This window comes from Lasioglossum baleicum, chromosome 11 (assembly GCF_051020765.1).
Source record: "Lasioglossum baleicum chromosome 11, iyLasBale1, whole genome shotgun sequence".
Lineage (NCBI taxonomy): Eukaryota > Metazoa > Arthropoda > Insecta > Hymenoptera > Halictidae > Lasioglossum > Lasioglossum baleicum.
The window spans coordinates 2,316,396-2,334,403 of NC_134939.1; the positions used below are offsets into that span (position 1 = coordinate 2,316,396).

Sequence of the window (18,008 nt, forward strand, 5' to 3'; positions counted from 1 at the left end):
AAATTTAAAAAAATAAAAATAATTCTGTACTTAGTTGAACCTCCTTTGTGTTTTATAACTTCGAATATTCTGCGTGGAATTAATTAAATTAATTTTTGTAATGTTTCTAATATAATTTCAGACCACGCCTCTCTAATACCATTTTTCATTTCTGAAACAGTGCTATACCGTTTTCCATTGTCATGTAGCTTTCGTGCTAATATTCCCCAAAGATTTTCAATCGGATTTAAGTCCGGACTGGACTTCTTGATGGCCAGGGTAAAACTTCAATTTTTACACTCTCAAAGTAGTTTTTAATTGTTTTTGCACAATGTATTGCTGCATTATCGTGTTGGAATATTAAATTAGGTCCACTAATCTTGTCGCCATATTCATCCATTACGTATTCCAATAGTTCCTGATATTTTTGACACATCCTCTTCCATGTACTCTTGTCATTTTTACACTTTTTCATCATGCAGATCGTGCCAGTAATATTAATATCCATCTGGGCCGTCCAAATTAAATTTTTTTTCATCAGACAAAATCACCGTCTTCCACTTTTCGGTCCATGACATATGATATTCTGCAAACTTTAATCTCTCCTCCTTGTGGAATTTAGATAGCGGAGGTTTTTACGCTTTTTTACAATATTTAAGTGTCCCACTCGATCTCACAACTTGCTGTACACGTCGAACACCAACTAGCAAGTCTAATTTCATTTTTATTTTAGAGGCGTTAAGCATACTTTGCTGTGCTTCTTGAAAACTTTTAATATATCTTTGTCCCTGTGTGTTAATTTTTTTGGACGACCTGTAGATTTTTTAGTGCCGTCTTTTTCTTTCAATTTTAAAAAATTGTTTATGACATTTAATGACCTCTTCAATCTTCTCGAAATTTCTCTGTTAGAGAGACTCATATTGTGGAAAGCAATAATTTGGCCATTTTCGTTATCATTTAACGATTTTCCCGTGTCATTGTGCTTTAATAATATTAAACGAACATAAATTATTCTTTATAATTCTTAAACTTCCTAAATCTGTGTACTTACCATACAAAACCGTTCAAAAAATTGCACTGTCAATATATTTCTTCGTGAACCGAAGATTATTTCGTAACTTGTACTCGATAATTTTCAAAGTATTTTTGAAACAAGTAGAGCTTTATAATAATTCTGTTGATAGTCGACTGTTTGCTTACACAATGTATAGAGCACATTCTTGCGAAGTAAAAACAAATGCCACAGTACACTTCCGAAAACGAAAATAAAAGTAGAAGCAGTAAACTAGCCGATGCGGCTAGTGAACCTATCATTATTTCGGGTTACCCTGGGTTGGTCGACAACTCATTTCAGCAACACTGTTTTCAATATTTTTAAAATGTATATCTGTTTACATGAATCTATCTTAAAAATACCATTTATTCATGAACATTCGCCAGAAAAAAAAACTGAACATCGATTGAAACAGGACATGTTCCATCCGTCATAATCCAACACGTCAATTTTTGTTGTATTATAACCTCAAGTACGCACATAAAGGGAAAACATTATACAACGTATGTATTGTAAAGCGAAAAATTGAATAATTTGCGATGGATCATTTAGTTCAAGGTGTGTACTAGTTATTTTGGCTCCCTAGCGGTTTTACAATTATTATTTATCGTATTTTATTGATTCAAAGTGATCCGTTTGTTAAAACGCGAAATCGAAAATTCTTATAACTTTAACTAAGCTTTTCGTATGGTCGTCGTGTCGTGTAATTTTTGTTAGAAAATATTCGTAGGACCGAATTTACCGAATTTACCTTTACCGAATTCTATAAAAATTTTCTGCCCGAGCTTGCCCCATTAATTTAAAAAAATATGTATTTAGGAAGACACCCAGAAACCACGTACGCACAGATTTTCGAGAAATGATTATTATTATCATCATTATTTATTATAAAATCGTACGAAAATAGACACGTTACTAAACAGTCGATTTTGACTTTTGACATTTGTTTCACTTGTAGTAATACATATAATCAATACCACTATAGACGGTACGCCAACTTTGGATGCTTATATCTTGACAACAGTTTATGCAACAATAATGTTTTTGTAGTCTTTTGGAAATGTCTTAGCCTCACTTATCTATATATATAAAAGCGAAGTCCTGACTCACCTATCAACGCCCAGGCTAAACCCTCGGACTTAGAAAGCTGAAATTTTGCACAGAGGTTTCCCTTATGATCTATACAAGGGATAAGAAAGGATATTTCGAAATTCAATCCCCAAGGGGGTGAAAAAGGGTTGCAACGTTTGTATGAGGAATATTTTGTTCGTGGTCGGATTTACTTCGTACTTGGTCTTAATGCTCTTTGATATAATTAATCAAACATCCATTCGGCATTTTAAAAAATTTAACCCCCGAGGGGGTGAAAAGTGGTTGCAACGTTTGTATCAGGAATATTTTGTTGTCGTGGTCGGATTTACTTCATACTTTGTCTTAATGCTCTTTGATATAATTAATCAAACACCTGTTTCGGCATTTAAAAAAATTGATCCCCTAAGGGGTAAAAAGGGGGTTTGAAATCTAAGATTTCGGCATAACATAAAATTAAAACTCTATAGGGGTGAATGGGGGGTTAAAAGGTTTTATGGAGAAACAATATCAATTTCCGAGGGCATTAAACGGTTTCCTATGCGAGCGAAGCCGCGGGCAAAAGCTAGTTAGAATATATAATCAAAAATGTACACATTACCGTATGAAATTTTAAAACTGACCTTCATAGAGCTTCTCAAGGCTACAACAATACCAAACAAATACAATCATCATATACTCTTCCTTATACCCTACAACTTTTATTTGAAACATTTTTTTATATGACTTATAGTTTTTAAGATATGGAATTTTGTCCAAAAAACGGGCATTCCGCCGCACTGTGCGACAGTAACTTTCGTCGACGCTATGTTTTCATCTACACGGTCAAATCGTCGACAAATGTCTTCAGCGACACGGTTTGGCCGACACTAACACGGTCGAATCGTCAATGAAAACGGTGTCGGTGAAATGAGTTGTCGACCAACCCAGGGTAACCCATTATTTCGGCCACTGTATTCAAATCACACAGACAGACTGGGTAATCATATCATGAAACGCGATTCTCAAAACAAAAATAGTGAATGTTATTCAAATCTATGAGCGATGGGGCTCGCGTGGGCACGGAACCTTTTCATTGCCAGTTATCATGGGACCTTGATCGTAACAAGCGGCGCTCGTATTTCCTGGATGAAAACGACGCACTATGGTCTGAATCATGCTTTCAACGGGAACGAAAATTATTCTCCATTCTCCGGCTGTTCTAATGCTCGAGTCGCGAAACGTATTTACACCGGACACTTCAATTCACCATTTGGTCCAATCGTCCTAGTTAAGCAGCAATTGGTTATGTTGAACCTTTGGAGAGCCGCCGGGATGGCTACCATAGTGGCCAGGGATAAACCTGGTTTTCCTGACAAAATTTTTCTGAATTATTTCAGTCTACATTATGCTACGTGACAATGTTCGAATCGCCGCTGCGCAGAAGCGCATAAAGCGATAAAGAAAAACAGTTTTCTCGTGGGCAAACGGGTTGGTGCGCCGCCGCCGCGCCGGCAGCTTTGATCGTGCAGCGATCGGAAACGCATGTGGCAGGGAGATTCTCGTTGCAATCTTGTCTGGGTTCCCTTTCCCCTCAGTTTGCACGCGTGGGACCCTTATAAAGGGGCCCCGGTGTCAGCTGGATCGGTCTGACAGCATCTTGCAGCGGGCGCGAGTGCATCGAAGATCGGTCGGTGTAACAGCGGGGCGAATCTCCTCCGGCAACGGAACCGTATTCGGTTTTCGCGTTCAGTATCGCTCGGCTCTCCGTTCGAAGCGGTGTCCTCCCCGGAGAAAGAAGGGTCTCCATATCTGGGGGAAAGCTGGTCCGCGACTCTCCAGTTTCGATCTCGAATCAATGATTTCACCTAGTCTAGACTCGGGGAGAGCCTGAGAGAGAGAAAGAGAAAGAGAGGAGGAGTGTCCCTGGCGTTTATCGGGGAATCTTTTGTTTGGCCGGGAGAGTGTTCCCGGTAATCTCGAGAAGGGAGCAATTGTGATCTGAAAGAGGTTGGAGAAGCAGGGAGAAAGAGAGGACAGAAGCGGGGTCGGTTTAGAGTGGATCGAGGATTTTATTCGGCGCGATACGAGACCCGATGAACCTCGAAGGATGCTCTGAATAGACACGCTATACTTCGGTGTTGTTTTCGGTGCTATCTGGTTCTCTCGAAGCCGTTGCAGTTCCGCGGTGCACGCTCGTTGCAGTTCCCGTAGCAACGACGAACCGATACCTTTGGAAGCTGCGGAACACGGTTCAAAGCCTGCCCGCTGCATAAGAAGCGCCCGGAGCGCAATTGGTGCACGACCAGGCAGCCCCTTGTGCAGCGCCTTGTGCACCGCCTTGTGCACCGCCTTGTGCAGCATCTGTGCACTGTCTTGTGCTATACGGCTTGCGAACCTGGTGCATCGTCCGGTGCATCGTTTATCGGTGTAAAGTAACACGAGTAGGCGGTGGGCGGTAGGGACACCTGACACACACTCGCCATGAGGCCACCGAATCCGGCCCGACACGTGTGCGCGCTGATGATGCAGCTCGCCTGTATCGCTTGCATCGCGTGCATCCCCGCGGTCGCGCAAATCTTCTTTGATCAACACTACGATGATCCGCTTGCAGATATACACACGTGCACCGAGACCGAGTTCAAGTGCACCAACGGCAGGTGCATACCCAAGACGTGGCAGTGCGACGGGGACAAGGACTGCACCGATGGCGCCGACGAGGATGAAGCGACTTGCAGTAAGCGCATCTTCCTTTTTATTACTGGTTTATTTATGTATATTTGCTGTTTGGTTCGTGACCTCGTGATTGGACGCGATTGGGGTCAGCGTGAAATCAAGTATCTTACTCCTCGCAAGGTTAAGGTCTAATAACCACAGGGACCAGAGATATATAACAGTTATTCTAAAATTTTCTACGATGAAAATCATTAATAAAAGGTTGATTATTATTGAAATTTAAGATTATCTACACAAAATATAAAGAAAATAATTCGGAGAACAAAATGATTAAAAAATGTCGATTTTTATACTTTTTGGTTACAAGTAATATTTATTAGTGTCCAAAAAATTGGATCCTCCTCGATAACTGTTATCGATGAAGAAAAACTGTTTCGATTGCTCAAAGCAGTTATCGATGAGAGAAATTTATTTCTATCGCTCTTAACAGTTACCGATGATCGAATTTCTTGTCACTTGTTCATAATAATTATTGATGAGAAAATTCATTTCGGTTGCTTATTTAATTATTGAGTTGTCTACTCTTTTTTGGATGGAGCAAGCCTCTGAAATTCATTGAGAAGGTTTTGTACAACAAAATGAATCAACAGACCATAAGAACAACACAAAACCTGTTTGTTGACTGTGTTTGTTCACGGACGACTCTGTTCCACTCGGGAAAAATCAGAAATATAGACTGCCGTATTTATCAAAACTAGCGTGCATAATCCACGCTGTTCCGGCAACTCAGGTTAGTGTTAAACGAGCTTTTTCTGCTCTAAAATTAACGCTAGATGATTTGCGATGTAATTTGTCAGGAAAAAATTAGGAAAAACTCATGTTTGTCACATTAAATTTTGATTGATTATGAAATATGAATTATGAAATAATTGATTGTTTACCATTTGAAAGTTGTACTATTTAATAATAACTATTACAAATTTTCTTCAGCAATGACTGTTATGAGCGATGGAAATGAACTTCTCTCATTGATAACTGTTATAAGCGATCAAAGAAATGTGTCTCATCGATAAGTGTTATAAGTGATCGAAATGAATTTCTCATTTGGTTACTTATAATCCTTATTTGTAACCAATACGATTTTAGTGGATGAAATACTTGTTATTCAATGGTTTTTTTCTTTTTGGTTATAACCCAGTTAGGGTCTCTGCTAATAACACATAAATAGTAAGGTGGGGTCTCTTAGACACCGACAAATGAATTTCATAAATAGCCTCGGTTTTAACAAATTTGGGATAAAGAATAACACAGGATAAAAAGTAAACAAACAGATTTAATTTTATTCATATAAAAATTCTTTTCAAACATCTGAAGCTGGGATCTTTGAGACTCCACAGTAATGTATGTAATACAGTAATTGTATTTAAATACAAATTTCGAATAACGAATAAAAGATACAAAATTTGTATTCGTTATACGAAGGTTCGAATACAAAAGTATCTTTTATTCGACTTTTATTTAAATAATCTTGTATTCATCGAATACATTCTCGGCGAATACAAAATTACTTAAATAAAAGTCGAATAACAAATAAAAGTTATGCATCTTTTATTCCAATCGGTATTTAAATAATTGTAATGGTTGGTTAATGGTTTATTCGTTACTCCCTATCGTAGTACAACAGTGATGGCGTTGTAGAGCCGAGGCGAAAAGTATTTAAATACTGCCCAACTCTGATTAATGTTAATATTTACCTATTCCGCCCGAAATTTTCTATTTCAAGTCACGCTGACCTCGCGCGCCTCATCAAGAATCAACGATTAGTCCTTTCAATGCTACGAATCGAGCGTTTTTCTAAATAACACAAAAATGTCCAACACAGCAAATCGACGCTTTCGAAGGGAGCTACGGAAATTCTTTTTCACCTGTCTCTTCTCGATTTCCTTTCGTGCATTAGAGATTCTTTTTTCGTTCCATTCTAAAATGAATTCTTACAAACGCTCGGCGTTGGCGATTGGAGTTGGTAAACACAACCCGCATCGACCTTAGTTGGTAAACGCAGCTTATGTAAACGGATTAGACAAATATTGCGAATTTGTTCTCTCCTCCATGCTCCACCGTTGTTATCTCTGTTTTCTTCGTAGCTGTTTAGTGAAGCGTTTATCGTTCTATTGATTTTATAGATTTTTATTCCAACTAACGCCGTTCGTAGCAAGAAATGGTTGGGACATCCTGCACACAAGTAGCTACAGAACTTTATTTTGTTATTGATATGATATGCCAGTTCTGGAAAAGTCGAACGTACGTCATTGCGAACATCAAGTCGCAATTCCAGGAAGATCTCGGACTTGTTTAAATTTCATTCTGTCCGCCGGACGCTCTGCCACGATTAGTTAGCAATGAAAGGATTAATGAAACTAAACTGCAAATTTGAGAGGGTTGAGAATGGAGTTCCAGCAAAAATCCTGAAGGCTAACGAGCATAGACTAGCGAGTCCGCAACGGAGTACGCGAATTTGTTTCGCTAATGGTCGCGCACGCGGAAACATTTTTGCGTATTTCGTATTTCCGATGCGCGTAGTTTACACGCGAGCTAGAATCAGAATGATTTCGGGAACCGAGGGCACTCGAACGGGACAGTTGACAGAGAAGAGCCCCGAATTTCCATATTTTCGTGCACGGGCGTCCGTGCAGATTTAATTTTCGATATCCCGGCGAAATAAAGGATACAAACGTGCGACCGTTCGAAGAGAGAGCCGCGCGGAACAATACGCTCGATTTTATTCTCTATAAAGCAGCCGTGAAAGTTATTCTCTCGCTCGCAGCGGGCCGGATAGAGAAAGAAAAACAGCCCGTAAACGGTTCGTTTGTTACGTTTAACAGCTAAATTATTTGCACGGGGACAAATCGAACCGGCAAACAAACCGAGTCCGTCCGGAAACGTGCGCGCGCACGCACCTACCGTCCGTTGAGCAATTCGCCGAAAAATTCGCCGATGAAAATTAAATTCCCGTTAGAATGCAAGAGCGTGAATTATATGTATATAAAACGACAGGAACGAGCACCGATTGATGTTTTATTTGAATCTATTTGATCCCTGACCAGGTTTTTATTTATTTTTTTATTAAGCAGTTTATACTGAAAAGTGTTCGCCGATGAAAATAAATTGGTGTTAGATTGCTGGAGTGTAAACTATACGATATTAAACAATATCAATTAATGTTAGGAGGCTGTGGAAGTGTGTTTGAAATTTTTGAAAGTGGAATTCGAACATTGTCCGTCTGCGGCTGACTGAATCTACTGACGCGTTCAAGTAGGCTTCACTAAATGCGCAGCCTTGTAAAAATAACCAAATTGAATTTATTTAAAAATTGTCCAACAAATTTCAACTTTTTTTTGGGATTTCGATTCTCACTATTCAATTCTCATAGAGTTTTTTGCGCTGATTCCGAATCTATCCTTAATTATTCTCCTAGACGCACAGTTATTGAGAAATTTGAGTTTGAAAAAATGACATTTTTCAACTTTGAACAAATATTGTGATGTTATTAAAAAAAATATTGAATTTATCTTCACAGCAAAAATTTCCTTCGACCTTCCCGAATACAGTGATATCCAATATTAATACTAGAACAGGCGTTCCACGGGATACGGCGCTCAATGGGTTGAAACGCGAAAAACGCGGACAAAAATCATTTCTGAAGCTATTTCTAAGTTTAAATTAATAAAAATGGTACAGTTTTACAGATTTTGAGGTGCTGAATTCAAATTAACAATCAGATTTTGTTTAATTCCAAACCCATAAAAGTTATATAAGGTTTTTTAGAAACGGTTTCCTCGAATTGGGACGTAAATATTATTAATTGTTTTATTATTAATAACGGTATATTTTTAAGTTATTATATACTAAATTCTGTATAATATTTACTTGATGTTAATCGCCGAACCATATCCCATAGTCATCCTCTTCACTGTCGTCTTCTTCACCGATGTGTAAATCATCTTCTGCTTTCAATAACTGTAGCACGTTTTCTGGCAATTCTGACACTGATTTCCGTGGTATTTGTTGGTGTGAAATTACTGGACCGGATGTTGTCAACAGTCTGTAGAATAAATCACGGTTGATATGGTACCTGGAAACGTTTCTGAGTATGTTCTCTTCTGAACTGTTTCACGTATATATTTCCAGCTTCCATAGATTCTTCGGAAAGTTGCCCCATTGGAATAATCATAGCTTTCACTATTTCTGCCCCGTGAACCAGCACTTTATGGACAGAAGATGGCATGTAGTACCAACTATAGTTTTCTATATATAACTTGGCCGTTTCCTGACAATATGTAACGAAAGCAATATCATTAATTTCGCGACTACTATTTAAAGCAGTTAATATGATGTGGAAGCGGATGACGCCAGTTATTTCCGAAAATAATTTTAAGTTTCCAAATGCGCGTCGTATTGGAAAAACCACAATTTTCTTGAAATTGTGCAAGTTTAACGAATTTTCTCAAGGTTAAAAAACGTTCGTACCACAAACTCTATAATTATCCCATATTCTGCAAAATTTCAGCTTTCATTTTAAAAAATTTCATAGTTCTATCTCATTTCTATCAAAAGTTCTTAGATTTTAAAACAGAATTCATCGGTTTGTCTCACTGTGCGGCGCGACCGCGCATTCTCTCGCGCGTCATCGTTTTTGTGAGACAGTATGCACGTCTGTAGCTATCTGCAGCTGAAACCTTTTTAGTTTTATTGTACACATGTCTACCGATAACGTGTATAAATTTTAATGCACCAATTGACACTGTTCGGTTTATAACTCTATGGGTGCGTTCCGTTTCACGCATAATGCGCATACACTGTATAGCGTAGTATAAGAGTCTCTATGCATACACTATACAGTGTATGCGCTTGAAGCGTGAAACGGAACGCACCCTATTTGAGTAGAAAAAAAGCTTGAAAATTACTCTTTGTTTCATTAATGTTTATAGGTGCTATATACAACAAAAGCAAATCAAATCCATGCTTATTATTTTCGTCCTGAAACACGCTTTCAGTTAGGTATATGCAAATATCCTTACTCATACGTGTATTAAGTTATAACGATATTCTAATATAAAATTCAGGAAAAGCTAAGCTTATGAATTTTTATTGAACTTCAGAAGTTCAGAAATGCAGAAAATGATGCCTCATTTATCCACTAACAAGTTAATAATATTATACAATTTTATATTTTTCGTTTAGTCAGAAAAATGACTTTTGTCCGCGTTTTTCGCGTTTCAACCCACTGTGCGGCGCGCCGCGCCGCAACTCATGCCTGGCGAAGATATTTTTCTTTCTGGTTCGAAAAAAACGTCGACCATGCAAACTTGAAATGGTGGTTTCTGAAGATAAAAATCTGCTCTATCGCGTGGTATAGTTCGATTTCCCGCTGGACCCTTATTTCTTGAGATAAATTGAAAAATATTCTTAAAAATTGGTGCAAAACTGGTGTCTCTCCGCCTTTAGCGATTGTTTAAACATGTTTGAACAATCATAATGTATTAATATTGGTTATTACTGTATTCGGGAAAGTCTAAGGAATGTTTTGCTATAAAGATCAATTCAATATCTTTTATAATAACATCACAATATTTGTTTAAAGTTGAAAAATATGTTTTTTTTTTTCAAAGCCATGTTCCTCAAAAACTGTGCGTCTAGGAGAACAATTAACGACAGATTCGGGATCAGCGCAAAAAACTCTATAAGAAGGACCCAACAGTAATTAGAGAACAAAAAAGTTGAAATTTGTTGGACAGTGTAGTTAAAAATGACTAATAGTCTGATTGATTGTTAGCCAAAACTTAAATAAAGTTAGAGTTAAAACTTTTTGATTAGTTAGTTAAACATGTTTGAACAATCATAACGTATTAATATTGGATATCACTGTATTCGGGAAAGTCTACAGAATCTTTTGCTGGAAAGATCGATTCAATATCTTTTATAATAACATCACAATATTTGTTCAAAGTTGAAAAATATGTCATCTTTTCAAACTCAAATTTCTCAGAAACTGAGAATCGAAATCCTTTTTGGCTGTTGGACAGTGTTATTATTTTATTCCAGAAATGCACCTTCGCAATTCACATAATAATATTGTACAATTACATCAGAGATTCAATATTAAAAGAAGCTTAATGATTTGTACTCAATATTGTATAATTGTAATAATTTATTTGTTATTTTTCCACTCTACTCGGAGTTATACCACGATTACGAAAACTGCCTCAATAAATGATCCGCTAAGCAGCCTCCAGCAGATTAAGCTCGATCCACTCGAAATGCGAAACGCACTTCGCTGCGAAATCGATAAGTTTTATGAAGCCCGGTTGCTCGAGGTCAGGATTGATCGAAATCTGCCAATTCGTATAATCCGATGGCCGAAAAGCGAATCGAGAGGGCTCGGTTTCCGAAACACGGGATAAACGATGCGCGATCGCCGGTGATTAGTGGCCGCGATATTATTCTTATCGCTCCTATCTATATTGTTATATTACCGTTGGTAAATTGTAAATGCGCGCGATACCCAGTTGTTATTAATAATATCATCCCGGGCTTGTCCCGAATTCGACAGAGCCTGGGTCCACGGATTAATATTCATGCGCGCGTATTTTCCACAGCACGCGCGCACACAACCACGATCGCCTCTCTCCCGTTCTCTCGTCTCTCGTAATTAATATTCAATCATAATGGGGGCTCGTTCGTATGTAGAAATACGCGGGACAGATCAGAACAGGCTGCGGCACACGCTGATTACTTTCGCGTTGTGCTAATTGTCCCGGCACCCGATCGTCGCTCTCTCGGCTAACGATTATTTACCGCGGATTACACGGCCGACAACTCGTTTTCGACGATACCTACCCGCTCGCTGACGGAAAGTTGGGAAATGGATCGTTCTTTCATGAACGCTGCAAATTATTTACCCTGCCGCGCCGGACGACGAGACTGCTACCATTATTCGACCCCGTTTTACTAAAGCGTGCGCGAGCACGCGCATCGCAAACACCAAGTAAAACATCCCGGCGAACTGTAATATCAACTGACAGAGCCTCGTTATTTAATTAATTAATCGGCCGACGCACCGACCGCGTTTTCTGCGAATTTCGGTCGCGCTCCAGTCCACCCCGGAAGCGTCTCGCGATCTATGGGCTGGAAATCATGAGATTCTCGGTCTGCTTTAATTTGTTCATTTCCGTAGAGATTTTGGCGAATTTTTCCATGTTTTCAGCCGATGGAAAAATTCTCTATTACTTGTTAACCTGTGACCGATGAGTCTCCCAGTTGGAATTTTTTAAATGAGTAATGGTTTCGTTGTTTTTATAGTAAAACAGACATTAATTAGTTTGTTTCGTTGTTGATGTGGTAGGATGCTCTCTTTTAAGAAAAATATATAAAGGCGTTTCTGGGTCTTGCTGAAATTTTTATACGAATTATTTTTATGTGTAGTTTCATTATTATTCCAGTGTACCAATTTCGATGCTTCATTTTCAAGTAAATATAAAAATGTTAGAATCCGGAAGATGTGCTCACCAGTTGGGGGTTGATTCGTTGATTAGCATTCATTGATTATTAATCGTTCCGAGCACAGAATCAGAAGTTTCTCTGAAAGAGTCGATTCTACGAGAAAAATAAATCGAAAATGTAAAACGAGACTCTTCCAGTTGGATCTTCGGACCGGAGAAAATTGAATTTCAAAATTCGTCGAGCACGTGCGCTCCTAAATGAGACTGGCTAGAACGTCTGACCATCGCTGACTGCTTCTACTTAGGCGAAAGGATCGCTGGCACGTCTTATTATCTGCTACCCATCGATCTTATTAATTTTCATCTCTCCGCTCCTGTGGAATTCACTGGGAAGACGAATAACAATTCGAAATCGTACTAAACAATCATCTGCGATTTTTAAACAAATTATGTTCGTACTTACGATGCGGTGTCATACATTGAACAGTAATCAGAATTTGTTACAGAGATTCAAGACTTCTTTTAATATTTTTGGTTCTACTCGAACCAACTTGTAACAACTTTTACTTTCGATAACGTTTCTTTGTCTCTTCTCACCGGAACGTGTAATATGTATCCGGGCATTTTTTAAAAACACTCCACACAGTTCGCGTTTCCAAAATACACCCTATTAATAATTCATATATAATTCTTTGATCCCCTGATAATAATGTATCACGGTCGATATTTGCACAAAATGGCGCAAGTAGAGGTAACCGTTAATGGTCAGACACTCGAAGCGAAGAGTACTCGGTTCTCCAAATATTATTTTTCCACAGAATGACTCGCAATAGAATAATTTTATCGTTAGGTTTCCCATTATCTTTTACACGCATCATTCATACATTCTGTCAAAAAAGTACCGGGAATTGGTCAATGAAACACAAAATATGTATTATTCATCCAAATTTATTGTATCGCCTTCAAAGTAGGCCCCTTTCGAAATACATAATACACTTATGCCAACGAATAACCCAATCATCAAAACATTTTTAAACGTATTTTTTGGAATCAACTTCAGTACTCGCCGCGAATTCTCTTTTATGTCATCTATCGACTGAAAACGGGTGCCTCGACGTGGTAATTTGAGTTTTCGAAAAAGAAAAAAGTCGGCCGGAGCCATATCAGGGGAATACGGTGGCTGCTCGATAAGATTTGTTGAGTTTTTGGCCAGAAATTCGTTCACAATGATAACCTTGTGAGATGGTGCGTTATAATGGTGCAAAATCCATGAGTTTTCTTTCCACAAATCTGGTCTTTTTCGACGAATTTGCTCTCTCAAACGCCGCATAACGCTCAGATAATATTCTTTATTTACTGTCTCACCTTGTGGAAAGAATTCCGAGTGCACAATACCGCGGTATTCGAAAAAAACTGTCAACATCACCTTCACTTTTGATCGAATTTGACATGCTTATTTCGGTTTCGGCTCAATTGGAAGGCGCCATTCCGAAGCTTGTTGACTGGTTTGCATGTGAAACACGTAAACCCATGTCTCATCACCAGTTACAATGCGTTTTATGAATGTGGGGTCGGAATTGACTCGTTCTAACGTGTCTTCAGCGACCTTAACGCAATTGAGTGTTTGCAAAAAATTCGCAAAAATTGCAAAACACACTTGAGATGAACTAACAAAATGGCGCACTGTAAACAAACTAAATGACAAGTGACGCTCAAACTCCGTGTGAGTATAGGGGACAGTTGTATCAACTTAGCGACAAAAAGAATTTCAATAATCCCTTTAAGGGGGCCGTCTCCTAGCAGATGACGGTCGCGCGTGAACACTCACACACCGCTAGAGTACACTCACACACCGCTAGACCACGTATACGTACGCGAGAATTGCTAGGATCAGGGAAATGCGTTCTGATTTCTCGATAATGCAAAGACGGGGGTTTTTATTAGTCAAAATCGCTAGATAAAAGATCAATCTAGTGCGCTGTTTGCTTCAAAAGTCGTTCTTTTACGTTTCCGAGCAATGATTTTGCAATATTCGGCTGCATGTTGCCCGTCGCATGTTGCCCGTTAGATGGCGCTGCAGTCACGCCGGCGTACTAGCCTCTCCGACGGGCAACATGCAGCCGAATATTGCAAAATCATTGCTCGGAAACGTAAAAGAACGACTTTTGAAGCAAACAGCGCACTAGATTGATCTTTTATCTAGCGATTTTGACTAATAAAAACCCCCGTCTTTGCATTATCGAGAGATCAGAACGCATTTCCCTGATCCTAGCAATTCTCGCGTACGTATACGTGGTCTAGCGGTGTGTGAGTGTACTCTAGCGGTGTGTGAGTGTTCACGCGCGACCGTCATCTGCTAGGAGACGGCCCCCTTAAGCAGGCTTTTTAAATGATCGATCCCCAGTACTTTCTTGACAGAAAATGTATATATTATATATTTACATTATTTATTCACGTACACGTTCGATATTGTTTCAAAGAATTACCCAGAATTCAATTTACAGTGCCCAATATTTATCGTTCTTTGTTTGCAGCAATTTTTTTATCAAATCTCCTTTGAATAACCAGAAAATAATTTTGTTTAAACCCAGGTCCGTTGACTTAATCTTCAACGAAGTCTGTATTTCTTTAAAAAATGAACAAACGAAGCCATATATTTGATTTGGTATCGCAACCGTATCATTGTCGAACGTCGAACGAGTTCGCGATCCCGCGGAAATTCTCCGTTTCCCAAGTTTTCCGACAAAACCGACGGAAAATTTCTTTTTTCGCGTTCCGGGAGGCAGGCGGGGAAGTCTGTAAACGATTTTCGGGGAAACGAGAGGATCGAGCAGAGCCATATATCCTCGATCGCTTTTGCTCCGAGCGATTCTCTCCGGTGCAGATGCTGGCTTGTGAAAGTGCAACTTTTCGGACCGGTTTCCGCGCAGGTGAGACGGATTGATGCATGCACGAAAGCTATCGATGCTAGGTATACCTATATAGTATATTATATATATACCATTGCCTTGAGCAACGTGTTCAGATCCGACCGAATTCAGATCCTCTGGTGGATTCGATGACCCTATTAAAAAATTTCACCGGCGATCCCCGGCGGGCGGCGTCTCCGTGAGAGCGAAATTAATCAAATGAATCAAATGAATGAAACGAATCGGACGAATTAAAAAGGCCACTCTCAAGTTGGATGCTAGACTCCATTACTATCCGGCCGGAAATAACTCCCGTCGCGGACGATGAGCATTCTATGAATCACTAATTATCAGCCTCGCGGAATTTACCTCGTTTACAGACGGACATAAATATTAAATCTTTCTTCAATTAATAACTTGTCGCCCGGAGCCGAGAGACTCCCTCTGTCTCTCTCTCAGAAGTAGACGGCGTAGACTTTATGCATTTATGCATTAAAGCTGGGGCTGAAGTTGCGAGATTTTTCTTTCGTTTGGACCTCGACGGAATTCTTGATAGAGGAAGCAATTTTTGATTTAATTAGAATCCCCGTCAGTTCATCTTTCATTGCTGCTATTAATCTTGTGTAACTCTTAATTGGTGGGGCGGTTTATGATGCGTTTGGAGAAGTTAAACGCTGCGCTCGGGCTCCGAGGACATTAAACTTTCTGTATCTAAGTTGGAACGGGACACGACGCACAGTGGGCCGGATTGGGGTAAAGTGTGACATTGCCTCGTAACTTTTGATTCGTAAAAGGTATGGATGCGAAACTTGGACTGGACAATGTAGTAATGAAACATTAATGATTAGTTAAGAAAAAATACATCAATGTTATTATTATTATTATTATTATTGCCATTAGTGTTACAATATTATAACATATAATATAATATATATATATATATATAAATATAATAATAATATATATATAAACACTTTTTTGTAACCATAAGTTAGGGAATAAAGGCCGAGTCCCTCCGTAAACCCTCTATTTATAATAATTCGTTACTATCCGCGAACATGAAATAAACAACGGTCGTTAAGCGCGATTCGTCTCTTCGCGCGCTCCTCTTACGTCGCTACCTCACGTCGCCGTCTACAAACTATGCTTCGCTCCGCTCCGACTCTGCTCGCTATTCGAACATTGATAGCTTTAAACAGTAATAATTCAAGAATAGGTTCGACTAGGGAATTAATTCTTTCACGGTTATTTAGAGGAAGGTCTACTAAAAATATTCCAATTTGTTAGACCCTGGGACATCCTGGGACTTTAAAGATCTCCCTTACCGAATATAAGGAATTTTTATAATTTTCTACTTTTACTTCAGCATTGACTTGTAATATATTATGCCGACTAATTAATAATGTAAGATACGATTTCTTATCGCAAAAATCTGCTCTTCAATTTAAAAAAAAAAAGCGAGAGAAAATATTAAATAGCAACGTCAGGGCATCGCATCAAAGAGAAGCAATTTTTCTCATGAAAAATACGCCTCTTAAAACGTCCAACTTTCAATGCTTATTACAACTATAATATTTATTAAATCGTACTATGTTCTTCATTTCCGAGGTCTATGGACATTTAGGATGCAATGTTCATATATTAGATATCGATACGAGAAAGTTCGTTTTAGGGGTAAATGTCACACTTTACCCGAATCCGGCCCACTGTCTGACGGACCGTATCAAGTTTGAATTATTTTTTGTTTTGTAATTTCTGTAATATCGGCGAATGTTTGATTCAGTTGAAACATTCTACACGCGGAAATTAGGTTTAGCTCTTCGTTTGCATTCTGTCAAGAAAGTACCGGGAATCGATCATTTAAAAAGCCCGCTTAAAGGAATTGTTGAAATTCTTTTTGTCGCTAAGTTGGCACAACTGTCCTCTATACTCACGCGGAGTTTGAGCGTCACTTGTCATTTAGTTTGTTTACAGTGCGCCATTTTGTCAGTTCATCTCAAGTGTGTTTTGCAATTTTTGCGAATTTTCTGCAAAAACTCAATCGCGTTAAGGTCGCTGAAGACATGTTAGAACGAGTCAATTCCGACCCCACATTCATAAAACGCATTGTAACTGGTGATGAGACATGGGTTTACGTGTTTCACATGCAAACCAGTCAACAAGCTTCGGAATAGCGCCTTCCAATTGAGCCGAAACCGAAATAAGCATGTCAAATTCGATCAAAAGTGAAGGTGATGTTGACAGTTTTTTTCGAATACCGCGGTGTTGTGCACTCGGAATTCTTGCCACAAGGTGAGACAGTAAATAAAGAATATTATCTGAGCGTTATGCGGCGTTTGAGATAGCAAATTCATCGAAAAAGACCAGATTTGTGGAAAGAAAACTCATGGATTTTTCACCACTATAACGCACCATCTCACAAGGTTATCATTGTGAACGAATTTCTGGCCAAAAACTCAACAAATCTTATCGAGCAGCCACCGTATTCCCCTGATATGGCACCGGCCGACTTTTTTCTTTTTCCAAAACTCAAATTACCACTTCGAGGCACCTGTTTACAGTCGATAGATGACATAAAAGAGAATTCGCGGCGAGTACTGAAGTTGATTCCAAAAAATGCGTTAAAAAAATGTTTTGATGATTGGGTTATCCGTTTGCATAAGTGTATTATTTCGAAAGGGTCCTACTTTGAAGGCGATACAATAAATTTCGATGAATAATACATATTTTGTGTTTCATTGACCAATTCCCGGTACTTTTTTGACAGAATGTACTAGCGGACGCGTCTCCTGTGTTTAGCTGGAAATTTTCAGGCTAACACCT

The 18,008-nt window shown here is 38.9% G+C and overlaps 1 protein-coding gene across 10 annotated transcripts in view; it reads left to right on the forward strand.

The window, feature by feature from the left end:
- LOC143213576 (low-density lipoprotein receptor) overlaps positions 1–18,008 on the forward strand; it is a 132,010-nt gene that overhangs the window by 71,115 nt on the left and 42,887 nt on the right. For 7 of the 10 annotated variants that reach the window (XM_076433563.1, XM_076433561.1, XM_076433565.1 and 4 more), the window contains one exon: positions 4,716–4,838. The exons of the other annotated variants lie outside the window; for them this stretch is intronic. In XM_076433563.1, coding sequence (XP_076289678.1) covers positions 4,716–4,838 — 123 coding nt within the window. The remainder of the gene's footprint in view (positions 1–4,715; positions 4,839–18,008) is intronic. 10 annotated transcript variants of the gene reach the window in all.